The sequence below is a fragment of the Vigna unguiculata genome, chromosome 6 (genome assembly GCF_037176805.1).
Source record: "Vigna unguiculata cultivar grain cowpea cultivar isolate G323 ecotype 2 chromosome 6, ASM3717680v1, whole genome shotgun sequence".
NCBI classification, from domain to species: domain Eukaryota; kingdom Viridiplantae; phylum Streptophyta; class Magnoliopsida; order Fabales; family Fabaceae; genus Vigna; species Vigna unguiculata.
This window is the reverse complement of record NC_140797.1, coordinates 35,097,844-35,110,437: the sequence shown is the minus strand read 5'-3', so window position 1 is coordinate 35,110,437 and position 12,594 is coordinate 35,097,844. Positions and strand designations below refer to the sequence as shown.

General features: G+C 33.7%; 2 protein-coding genes across 4 annotated transcripts; one reads left to right on the top strand and one right to left on the bottom strand.

Annotated features, from left to right (window-relative positions):
• Nucleotides 1–2,566: 2,566 nt before the first annotated feature.
• On the top strand, nucleotides 2,567–6,843 carry NF-YA9 (nuclear factor Y, subunit A9). 3 transcript variants are annotated; one of them, XM_028076032.2, is made up of 7 exons: nucleotides 2,707–2,939; nucleotides 3,713–4,001; nucleotides 4,155–4,267; nucleotides 4,430–4,501; nucleotides 4,733–4,897; nucleotides 6,024–6,144; nucleotides 6,247–6,843. In XM_028076032.2, the coding sequence occupies exons 2-7, from the start codon at nucleotides 3,725–3,727 to the stop codon at nucleotides 6,408–6,410; spliced, it is 912 nt and encodes a 303-aa protein (XP_027931833.1). In that variant the 5' UTR covers nucleotides 2,707–2,939; nucleotides 3,713–3,724; the 3' UTR covers nucleotides 6,411–6,843. The 3 variants fall into 3 exon arrangements, with proteins under 3 accessions (XP_027931831.1, XP_027931833.1, XP_027931830.1); XM_028076030.2 differs by lacking the exon at nucleotides 2,707–2,939 and adding an exon at nucleotides 2,567–2,700 and having other exon boundaries at nucleotides 6,024–6,843; XM_028076029.2 differs by having other exon boundaries at nucleotides 6,024–6,843.
• A 1,099-nt stretch (nucleotides 6,844–7,942) lies between these two features.
• On the bottom strand, nucleotides 7,943–12,594 carry LOC114188707 (translocation protein-like protein). The gene is made up of 5 exons (XM_028077324.2): nucleotides 12,434–12,594; nucleotides 11,522–11,836; nucleotides 10,012–10,213; nucleotides 8,493–8,721; nucleotides 7,943–8,294 (listed from the first exon to the last, which is right to left on the bottom strand). The coding sequence occupies exons 1-5, from the start codon at nucleotides 12,518–12,520 to the stop codon at nucleotides 8,057–8,059; spliced, it is 1,071 nt and encodes a 356-aa protein (XP_027933125.1). The 5' UTR covers nucleotides 12,521–12,594; the 3' UTR covers nucleotides 7,943–8,056.

The window sequence follows — 12,594 nt, the reverse complement described above, 5'->3', positions numbered from 1 at the left end:
CAAAACCGATAATTAGTTTTGGTGATTGGCTCATACAAGTAGAACATGGTTTCCATCTTGAAATTCTTCCTAACAAAAGTTTTAGGTAAACATGTCTTGAGTCTAAGTCTCACATTGATAGATATTAAAAAATCAAGCACTGTATAAAGATGAATATCCATAAATCCATTGTCTTAAGATTTAGAGTTAGAAGTGATGTCAATCCCTTATGTGGGTAAAACATAAACTTTTTCTCTTGAGTAGTTGTAGGATATTCTTAACAAACTTAATTAGTAATTTGGTTTCTATATTTAGCTTTTTTATTTGTTTTGGATGGGTCTTTTTATAGGGAGGAGAATGCACAAACATAACACTAATGAAACCTGAGCTCAAGGGATTGACACCACTTTTAACCCAAAACCTTAAAGAAGACAAATAATATAGAAGATAATAGTTTAAAGTTACCATGTTTTGTAAAGCTCGTTATATTGAGGATAATTTTATATGTACAGGGGCGATTGAGGGGTTGGAAGGTCTAAAACAAACTTAAGAATAATGTATTTTATTTAAAATTTATTTTTTGTGCTTTTTTGAATGCAATATAATTTATTAAATTGTCATAATTAAGTTCATTAAACTTTCACACTGTTCTCTAATTTCAATTTGTGTTCATCATTTATTGCATTAGAGATTTCATCTTCAATATCCACCAAAAGGTCAAACACTAACTTGTTTGATAGTTATGCAATTCAATTCAAGCAAACGAAAATTCTACTTTCTCATCAAAATATATGCAACACAATTAAGAAAGAAAAGCATACTACTGAACAAAGAAACAAGAGGATAGAAATATTAGTACACACAACCAACATGAGATTCAATGAATGAAATTTGTTAAAACTTTCAAAGAATAACTCTATAATAGAAGCAAGCAAGAAGGGGTGGAATCCCTAGATGATAAGTTACATAGATAAAACAAGAAAATTGAAATTAAAATTGATTATAAGAGAATAAAAATAACTAATCATTTTTTTTCTAAACAAAATTATAATTTATTGAAACAAAATTTAACTCATTAAATATCATTTTTAATACAAACAAAAATTAACATTGGTAATTTAATTAAATTTTATTTTCAAACATACAATTATAATTAATTTAATAAAAATATATTAATATTAATTTTTTTAAAACATATTTTTATAATTAACTTAATAAATATATCAATGCTAAAAAATATTTTGATAGTTTTTTCTTAAACACAATTTTATAATTAATTTAATAAAAAAAATTAATATATATATATATATATATATATATATATTTTTTTTTGTTTATAGAAATCAAAAAAAGGATATATGTATTCAAGTTGGGTCAGTTTCTTTTTCCAATCCAATTAAACTTAATTAAGCTGGATGGATATTTCTTTTTTTTTTTTTTCATTTAACAACCTAATTCAATCAGCATTAAATTTTTTAATTGATTTAAGAAATATTTTTCTTGACATAAAAATACCTAAAATTAGATATATTCGATGTCTTTTTTAAATTTTATAAAATAGTACTGATACTTATAATGCATACACAAATAATATTTTTTTTAGTGAAATATAATTATTTTAATAAAGCCATTCATAATTAATATTTTATTATAATTAACCTTAATCAAACTTATTTAATTTGAAACTTATAAATTTGTTATCAGCTAAATTTTTCGAATTGAGTAAAAAACTAGTATAACGCAATAATCCAATTCATGAGAATATATATAATATGGCTTATTATACAATTCACATGTTGGGTGTGACCCAGTCTCATCTCTTTCATTTAATAAAAAATTAAACTTTATTTTCTGATATTATAGTGATTAGTCTTTCCTTTAAACTCAACATTTCTTTTTCTGTGTAAGTTAAGGTTCATAAGTCTTAAGCTATTCATCATATATCCAAAGATTTATTTATTGAAAATTTAATTATAATAAAATACATATATAAAAATAGCTGCTTATAATAATATTAATTACAATCATTAGTATTAGTATTATTATTTTATATAATAACTATAAAATAAATCATCAAAATGATTAAAAAAAATCAAACATTACAAATATGGATTAGGATCACAAAAGTGACTAATAAATAGTATTTATCATTATGATGGATGATTAATAATGGTTTAATATAATTACCTTTTTTCCTAGTTTGAAAAAAATATATTAACTTTCTCTATTAATATTAAAGGTAATCTTTATCTTCTACGACTTTTAAAATTTAAATGATAAAAAAAGTTTGAAAAGCGTGATGCATTTGGAAGGGAAGGGTGAGACACGTGTCTGAGGTTGCTGTCAGCTCTGGAAGGATGTGGTCCCCACACAGAGGCCACGCGTTTCGCGGATTTGTGCTGCTCAAGTGCGTGTCACGTGGGCCACATTTTTCTTTTGTTGGGTTCCTCTCAAGGGCTCTGATAACCTCACCCGCACTCCTCACCCTCCAATCTCCAACCCGCTATCTCCGGTCACCTTTCACCTCCGTCTCCCACGACGCACCCTCTCGTGCCACCGGCACTGCCGGTTCCCTTCTCCACGTGTCCTTGATGACCCACAGGTAGGTGACGTCATCATTACCCCTTTTTTGGAAGAAAAAAGTAATCAATTAATTGATTAAATAAAGGAAAATGCACTTTGAGGACTCAGGACTTAAAAAGACCAAGACCCAAAGACTTTGTGAGTGTTATGTTTGTTATTTTACCATTTTTTTTTAATTCAACGTTTGTTTCAATTTCTTTTTTTTATTTAAACTTTCTCTATGGTAATTGGTGTTGCTGCTATTAATTAATTTCTGGTGCTAATTTGAGAGAAGTGTGTGTGAGAGACAGAGAGAGAGAGGAATCAAGATAGCTCCTTTTGAATTTTCTATCAGAATCTGAGGACCCAAAATCTAGGGTTTTCTGTTCCTTCTCTTGGTAAGTGAGTGGTCTGGTATTCTTTTCACTCGATTTTTCTCTCGATTGATTTGGGGGTTTCGTTTAATTGCGTGATTCGTTTCTGTCAGAGTCTTTTTGGGGATTAGGGTTTTGGCTTCGTTCTTCCTGGGTGAATTGTTTGAAGATTGGTCGGAGAATTTGTTGACTGATTGAGCTGTGATGTGGGAATTCTTGAATGGAATCACGAAATATTTATTTTTTCGTGGCGGGAAGGGGATTTTAGCTGAGCTAGGGTTGTGTGTGAATGTGGGGAGAATTGAGGGTTTTTGGGTGGTGTAAAGTGACAAATTTGTTGAAATTTGGTGAAGCTGAGCTTCGTAGGTAGTGTGCGGTTGGCTGTCTGGCGCTGACCGACAGTTGGATAACATATGCTGTTGATGTATGCTATGGTTTTCCTGTGGTTCTGTTCGGTTGTCTGTTTGACTAAATACGGCTTTAAAAATTTAAGATAGTATTTGAGTTTTAGTTCCCCTGCTTTTTATCTATAGATGTAACTATCATTTGATAGATGTTGTCTATTATACACAAAATGAATGAATTCCAGCTTTGTTACTTTTTAGCTGGTTAAAAAGGCTTGTTTGTTTTTATGATGAATCATGATCAATTTCGGTGGGAGTTGCTGGTTGGTTTTTATCTTTTCCCCTTGAGATTGAATTTATTCTTATAAAGGTTATCAGTTTTGTTTTATTATCAGTTGGGTTTGTCTTAATGTAAGGAATATGTTTTTGTGGATCACTATGTTTCTTTTGTAGGGATCTGTAGACATGCAGTCCAAGTCTGAAACTGCAAATCGACTGAGGTCAGATCCTCATTCCTTTCAACCTGGAAGTGTTTATTCCGAGCCTTGGTGGCGTGGTATTGGTTACAATCCCTTGGCCCAAACAATGGCTGGGGCAAATGCATCCAATTCGTCATCTCTTGAGTGCCCTAATGGTGATTCTGAGTCCAATGAAGAAGGCCAGTCTTTGTCCAATAGCGGGATGAATGAGGAAGATGATGATGCCACTAAAGATTCGCAGCCTGCTGCTCCTAACGAACCAGGTGCTTAGAGTATCATTTAACCATTTAAAGACGCATGATGGAAATGGAATTAGGGAACATAATCAAATGAATTGGTACTTTTTGATTTTGTATTTTGTAACTTTTTCATTCTTCCAAGTATTAATACGTTTTGTATTTTTTACTTCTTTGCAGGAAATTATGGACAAGAACAGCAAGGGACGCAGCATACTGCATCATCTGCGCCATCCATGCGTGAAGAATGCCTTACTCAGACACCGCAGCTGGAACTTGTTGGTCATTCAATTGTTAGTCTTTTCCTTTGGTCTCATCACTTTTTTAACATTTAAACATGGTCCAAATATTGACTACATTAATAGCATAACTATAATTTTATAGAAAATATGTAGTAGAATTTATTGCTGCATGTTTTGTGGAATGGATTGGACTCTTTAAATTCTTTGATACAGGCGTGTGCTACAAATCCTTATCAAGATCCGTACTATGGGGGCATGATGGCTGCTTATGGTCACCAGCAGTTGGTATGTAATTAATCTTGTGCAAATACTTTATCAAAGGTTATTATTGCATATATAGGTCATAGTATAACAGTTACTGATTTGCAATTTCCTCAAATTAGTGTAATAGGAAATATGGTTAGCGTATAATCCTGGACAGATATTTGTTTCATTTTCTTTGGTCTATTCTCTTGCTTAAAGCATTGGTCATATTTGGATAACAGATAAATAACTAATAATATTTTTTACCATTAGGGATATGCTCCTTTTATAGGAATGCCTCATGCCAGAATGCCTTTGCCCCTTGAGATGGCTCAAGAGCCTGTATATGTGAATGCCAAACAGTACCAAGGAATTCTGAGGCGAAGACAAGCCCGTGCTAAAGCAGAACTTGAAAGGAAGCTAATAAAATCTAGAAAGGTACAAATGTATCGAAGCTAATTTGTCTTTGTTATTGTAACTACTATTTGAACAAGTGATATATCTAACTACATTTTACGTGAAATACTTTTTCAAACGTTTTTCCTTTTACTGTCCTTCTGTACTAAACCTTATTAGTCTCTGGTGATCTAAAAAGGAAAATCATTGGGACATGAATTAATTTGTCTAATCTATGTGTGAAGTTTTTCTACCAAAGATGCAATGGAAGTAAAAAAGAAGCCTACCTCTTGAATGTAATTCTGTTTGCCGAAGGTGTAATATAACCATGAACACTGAGCATGTTTAGATGAAAAAAAAAACTAGTGGAATGTGAGATTCCTGTTGTCATGTTGTACCATTGTACCACATGACCATATTTCATTGTGTGGAGGTCAAGATACTTGTGCATCAATATCCATTGCAAATGTCCATGACTATGCTGAATTAAAGATGTTGTGACAAATTGGTTCTTTTTTATTCCAAATTGGAAGTTGCTGTGAAAATATTATGAACATAAACATCTATTGCGTAATAGGCTGAATCATAATAAATATAAATAAGAACAACTTCCAATATACTTTATGCTAGGATCTATCATTGTAAGTCAGGAGTGTGGTAAAAAAAAATAGCATTCCAATGCAGGAAGCAGAAAATACTGTGCATAAACGTTAACAACCTTTTTATAACCTATGTTGAAAATCAGAATAATATATTCTGTATTTATTGTAGACATGAAATTTTTAGTAGAGGAAATAAAATATTCTCTATTCATGCATTAGGAAAATATAATGAATCACTTTTCACGGTTTTCATTCCAATCTCTCTGATTTCTCTCGTAACAACCCAGTATCTCCTATAATGATTTTTCTGTATTAACTTCTGTGGATTCTCTCTAATTTTGCCTTTCAGTGGTAAACATCATATGCAGTTAACTTTATGCAAACAGTAATATGTTTGAAACTGAGAATCAAAACAGGAATTGAGTAGCTTATTCTTTTTACTTGACATGTTGAAAATGATGTTTTTATGAAACATGTAATTCAGTTCTACTTGTGCCACTGTCATGTTTGATATTTTCTGGATCACTGTTGCACTATTGGGCTGTGCTAACATCTGTGTCTCACAGCCATATCTTCACGAGTCTCGGCACCAGCATGCTATGAGAAGGGCAAGGGGTACGGGAGGACGATTTGCAAAGAAATCCGATGCTGAGGGCTCAAACAACTCAGGCAAGGAAAAGGATAATGGTACTGATTCTGTCCTATCATCACAATCAATTAGTTCATCTGGTTCTGAACCTTTGCATTCTGACTCTGCGGAAACCTGGAATTCTCCTAACATGCAACAAGATGCAAGAGCTGCAAAAGTACAGAACAGGTTTGATGCAGCTGGTTACCGAAATGGCAGTGGCTCTTACAATCATCACGGTTTGCAATCTTCGGTGTATCATTCATCCTCAGGTGAAAGAGTGGAGGAAGGGGACTGTTCAGGTCAGCAACTAAACCACAATTGATGGGGGGGATTTAGAGGCCGAGGTTGGTTTGTATCCTAGAGACATATTGGTGAAGAATACCTTGGTTATCTGTAAACATTCTTGGCAATATATGTGCCAAGCGGCAAATCATTCTTGGCTTGTTCTTGTGTTTGTGGTGTGAATGATATTATGGGGAGCGAAAAGAATGATTGATTATTGATATTTGTGATTTCTGTTGAAGTCGGTCAATCAATCCTTCATTCTTTGCTCATTTTTAATTTTGTACAGTTTTATAGTGGTTAGTCAACTCCAACTTCAACCAACTTGGATGGATGATGATGATCAGGTTAGAAGAAACAAACTCTTGATGTACCAACACTCTGTTTGACTGCTTTATTGTGTAGTTCAACTGGCTGTCAATGTTAACATGAGACGTCATAGGATAATGAACATGCTCTTAGTTATTACACCATTTGTTGGCTTTTGTGTTTATTTTTCGCTTGTCATTGTTCTATAGAAAATTATATTTTCGTGAATGAAAAAGTAATATTTCTGGCATATTCAAACGTAAGTTTGGTCTTGTAGAAGTGAGCAAGATTTACTCGTCCGATTATTCTTGTATATTATAATATAAGTGGGAATCTGTTCAAAGAGAGAATAAAGGTGCTTTTATCTAAACTTGAAGTACATGTGATTCCTTGGTCATTAGCTTGTAGGACAAATATGTGTATGTTTTTGTTTCATTCAAATATTAAAATAAGAGGCCATTGAATTACAATGTTATCCATTGAGTTTAAAAGTTATCAATTCATTCCCATGTTTTATTACTGAAGTGATGTATTCGCCTCTTTAATAAGGCAGTTCGATGGAGAAAAGGCCAATGTCGTGCTCGTTCTGATTTCTCCACTTGCAGCTTTGCGTAGTTATTTTGGGCGTAATATGGTAAAAACGCATGCATTATTAGTAAAGAAAAAACTGAAAAATGGATCCACATTCTTTAACACTTGAAATTAGTAGAATCGCGATAACATAAAAAATATTTTAGTTCTTAAAGTAAAGAAATATTATCTTATAAATTCTAATAAAATTATTTGAACAGATGAGCTTCTAAGGTTCTTGACAACTTGATTAACAAAATCTGGTCAAATCCAAAGGACTCATTTACTAGAAAATTAACAATTTCAGAAACTGAAGTACATACACAGACTTTTAGGAATCAAATCAGACAATTAAAAAATAAAAGTAACATTAAAGTGTTTCCTTTGGAAAACAATTTATTAATTTATTCATAAACGACAAACCATTTAAGAAATGTTTTTTCAGCAACATGCAAGATTATGATGCCACTTTCCAATATTACAGATGTTTTCCGTAACAGAGTCCTCACGATAGTTTGTTCTACAAAATAAAATAATTATTCTACTTTACTTTTAAGATGTAATCTTCATTTTAAATGAATATATTTAAAACATTTCTTACCTATCAGACAAAAACTAACCTCTGCCATTTTAACTTGGGCGCGCGCATGAGAAGCACGTCGAGGAAGAAAAATAATCCGTTAAGAGCATCGATTTGAAAGCGAACCACTTTTATGTTATTATTTCATACATGGTACTTTTACACTCAAAAGGAAAATTGTGAACTAGTCACTACATATATTTCATTTAGGTATATATGATTAACCTTTAATCATGCTGTTTATCATCATCCACATCATCTATCACATCTTCGGTATTATTATATTGTCCCATGAAATTATTTTCATCATCAACATCATCTGCATGCTCTGCTCCAGTTTTGCTAGTATCAGCAGACCCAGTGGCATTAGCCACATTTTGTTGTTTATCCATCATCCCAGACAAGGCTAAAGTTGGAGACCATTCAAGAACATCGTCAATGATGTTAGATACCCTCTTGTGGTACCTGCAGAAAACCAAAGCAACATTTTGTAACAGTTAGAAAAGACCAACAACAAATAGTTTTGGTTTTCCACTTTATGGGTTTGTTTATAGATGCAAATGAAAAGGAATTTAAGCTCGAGTTGGAGTTTATGATTATTTTTCTGCCAGAATGTGAAAGGATATAATCATTTCATCCATTGTGTTTGTGTTTAGGGCGTACCTTGCTCTGGCAGCTTCATCAGGTGCATGATGCCTCAGCAATAATATGAACAGCACAGCTACCCCAGCATAGAAAAGTCTCGTTGTCCACTTGGGCTTCTCCTCTTCATCTTTCTTAGGCCAAAATCTAAACAACTCCCGAAGTGTTGCTTCCTCGGCAAGGATGTTAGGGAAAAACCAGATTCGCTTTCCAAGAGTGATATATAAAACGCCAAATATTGCACCTCTTACTACAACATTAAAAAAATAATTCATGAGGCCCAGGGAAGCACGGAACCAGAATGTGGTGCACTTAATAAGCATATTTCAGACAATAACCCACTTCTAATAAGATAGTTACAGCTGCCAAGAGCACAAGAAGTTAAAGCAAATATATCGTATTCCTTGAGCATCTAACAACTATTACAATATATACATTCCAGAAGTCAACAAGTTACGATGTGCATTAGCAACCCAATGGAGAAAAATAGCTGGACAAAGCAACATAACGTAAAAATTTGAAAAGGCTTGTCGAAATCCAAAGCCAAGCGACATAAAGGTGCATGCGATGGATTCTCATATTTAACAGTTCTAAAATCATCCGGCTTTCAAGCCATATAATTCAGAGGGGGGCATATATTTTTCTGCAGAGGGCAAGAATTATTCAATAATAAAAATTCCCTGTGCAGCAGATGTATTTTTTCCACACATATCTCCATTATTATTGAAAATGACCTCCTCATGTATCATCAGCTTAACAGAGTATTTGTACACAAAAATATGTGAATAAAAATCATACAATGAATCCTATTTTTTCAATTTTTATGATTATATTCTTTACACAATTCAAATTTCAAACTAAGCATTCAATCCTCCTCCTCCTTTGAGGTCGAAAACTCTTGAATCGTAGTCATGAATGATAGATCGACTTCCAATCACCTAATGTAAAAGGCTTGTTTCCTCTGTTCATAATCATTGTTATTAGATTAATTTCTAATTTCCTAATGAAAGCTTTTTCACTCCTATTATTTTAAAAAATATATTAACATATTCATATCTTCTCTTAGAAAGTGGACTTTACTCTAACTCAATTTCCGACTTGACTAGGTGAAGTTTGCACTTAGTTATATACTATAATTTGATCATATATCCCTAGTATCTCTAGCAGATATGAGATCTCCAATACACCCCTCGTGTTGAGAATTAGACATCTCAATCGTGTGACTAAATATTCTTGATAGTAGGTAACAGTCACAACAAATTTCGTTCAAATAGGCTCAAATACTATCTTAGAAAGTGAACCTCAAACCTAATTCAACCTCACAAAACAAGCTTATAACATGAGGTTAACACTCACTTGTATACTATAAGTTAGTCTTATCTCCAATTGAGAATGTCCAACATCTTTAAATTCTAAAAATTGTGCTATTTTGCACTGTTATAGTACTATAACTAGCTCATGCAACACAGACTAAATTAACTTAAACTACATGAAGAAACTAGCCAAAAACAATCAACTATTAAAGGAAAGAAAAACTTACTTAAAAGTACAGATAGGATGAGGAAAAGGATCCCAGCACATGAGTAAAGTATCAATAGCTTGCAGCGATGAGGGTACACGGGGAATAAGCATATAGCCAACGTTAACACAGGCCAGAAAAATGAGAGGAGTGTCTGCCAAAGTGGATGGCGTTTTGCAAACGTCCATGCAAAGAAAGCATCATTTTCAGAAAATGCTTGTTCCTGAAGACAATCAAATTTTGTTAAATTCAAGCACAAAAATAAACCCAATCACATAAACTACGGCAGAGAAAAAACCCACATCGTGATAATTTTAAAATTGGAAATGCACTTAAACTCCATGAATACCTTACAATGTTCATATATTTCTTCCCTGAAGTTGTTTTCTTTATTTTTTTTCAAGATAAAAAATATACTGAATTGCAAAAATATGTAAGATAAAAATACAATTGTTTCAGTATATGATGCATCATACACATAGAGGTAGCAAAAGAATATACTTATCTATGAATGCACCACCAACTTATAACGTAGAAATTGAAAAACCAGACACCCACTAATGCAAACAAACCTATTCTAGATAAAACCAAAATGAATATATCAACACCACAAAAAATTGAATGATTCAATCAGCAACATAGTTATCAATCTAGTACAATAGCAAGTCGCACCCAAAAATATTGTAGCAGTATAGAATGTGGCACAAAACAAATGAAATTCAGCCAGAAACAGAAGGAAATGTCGCAGCCACAGGAAAATGAATACAGTCACACGAAAACTGTCAGAGAAGAGGCCCCTAATAACAGTGAGAGGGCATCCTTCTGAGCTCAGTGTGCGTGCTCCAAAACTGAGTGTGGGAAACCGTAAAAGGCCTAGCTTTCATTTAAGGTTGGAAAAAGGAGTAAAATCTTATTTGGCACCCTAGAAACCCAAAAATGACGCTGGAAAGAGGCTAAACATTCTAGCCTGTTTTTTAGTAGCAGCCTAAGGATGCTCCACTCCACAACAGCCTTATAGCACCAATATTAATAACTATGAATTTATCAAGCTATTGAATTCTCAAAATAACAGAAGTAACCATATCAGACAGAGGCAAACCAAAGGTCCATTTAGAATGACCAAAAGTTTCCAACATGTAAAGCTTCCCCGTTGATTTTCCCCTTTTACATTCGACTACTTACCAAATCTAGTTCTCTTAAAAGCCTTCAATCAATTTATCTTAGACTTTTCTCATCAACCATTCTCAGTTCCACCCCTCATCCTGTAGAAGTGATCTGAGAACTCTAGCATCAAGACCTGAGAAACCAAACCTACCCACCCACCTGCCCGGATAGCAATAAAAAAAAAAAGGTTCGATGAACAGCTTGTGGGGGTAAAAGAAACGTCAAACAGGTCAATAATGCAGAGCCAGAAATTTCTGAGATATTGACAGACTACATTCAAGCACATACATGTTGAACTTTCTGATATAATCATTGCAGCTCAATAATTGCAGAAAGAAGGCTCAAACCAAGAGTAAACAACACTAACAGGGAAAATTTCCAAATGAGCAGGCCAGGTAGACAACTTTTTCTTCCCAGGACGAACAGTTTTTACAACACGATCACAGCGCACTAAAAGATTTTTCCCAAGTAGAATGTTGGCAATCTCCTCTGTCTCTAAATTCCTATCTGATTCTAGAATATCCTTGAGCTCCGGATTGTTTTTCAAGAAGCTCACAAAATCCTTCCCTCTAAAATACTCAACACGAGTCTCCTGTAGAACAGCCCATCTCGAAACCAATTCCTTGTGGTCTCTAACCTTCTCAGCAAACACCTGGAACACATCTTTCTTGACAGCTTGTTTCTGAAAACAAAGAAACCCCAACTCAGTCACAAAATAACATAAACAGCTCTTTTATCGGTAAATAAAAGAGGCAGAATAGCAAAAATCGAAGCCTAAATCAATAATCAAAACGGGAAATGACATTCTACAAACGGGAACAAATAAAAAAAAAATAGACATTTCAGCATATATCGAAGCCTAAATCAATAATCAAAACTACACACACCAGATCAAATGTCAATAAAAACTCAACCTGGCTTGCCAAATTCTCTTTTGCCATAAAAAACACTAGTGAAATTGAAAATGGGGAAGAAAATATTACAATCACAACAAAAACCCTATTTGGAGAAATTAAAAAAAAATTGAGCTGAAAACATGGCACTATCACACACTCACGCCAAAAGTATAGTGCTTAACATTCTTCCGCGGTTACAATCAGTACATTACCGAAAGCCAAACCCCCAAAAAAAATTGAAACCCAAAATTTGATCCGATGTGTGATTTGGTGACAACGAAAATGAGAAGAAAAGGCGTAGAGTGAGATTAAGAATGAGAGAAAGATAGGAGATAGAGGGATTTGGAAGTGGAAAATTGAAGATGGGAAATGAAAACCCTAACCCTAGGAGGGACGTCGGAGGCGGGATCTGGTGCGGAGGAGCGTCGGGGCCTCTTCTTGTCACCTGCGCCTCCCGAAGACTTCTTCATTTTCTTGTCTCTGTTACCCTACTCTTTCTCTCTCTCCTATTTTTCTAACATTTTATTCACACTCTTCTGAATCT

What these genes read in the sequence shown, in the direction of transcription:
- NF-YA9 (XM_028076030.2), top strand. Translation starts at nt 3,725, where the DNA reads ATGCAGTCCAAGTCTGAAACTGCAAATCGACTGAGGTCAGATCCTCAT. An exon ending in TGCTGCTCCTAACGAACCAG is followed by an intron (nt 4,002 to 4,154) that starts GTGCTTAGAGTA and finishes ACTTCTTTGCAG; the next exon opens with GAAATTATGGACAAGAACAG. An exon ending in AACTTGTTGGTCATTCAATT is followed by an intron (nt 4,268 to 4,429) that starts GTTAGTCTTTTC and finishes TCTTTGATACAG; the next exon opens with GCGTGTGCTACAAATCCTTA.
- LOC114188707 (XM_028077324.2), bottom strand. Translation starts at nt 12,520, where the DNA reads ATGAAGAAGTCTTCGGGAGGCGCAGGTGACAAGAAGAGGCCCCGACGC. An exon ending in CCTCCGACGTCCCTCCTAGG is followed by an intron (nt 11,837 to 12,433) that starts GTTAGGGTTTTC and finishes CTTTGTTTTCAG; the next exon opens with AAACAAGCTGTCAAGAAAGA. An exon ending in CTCATTTGGAAATTTTCCCT is followed by an intron (nt 10,214 to 11,521) that starts GTTAGTGTTGTT and finishes GATTGTCTTCAG; the next exon opens with GAACAAGCATTTTCTGAAAA.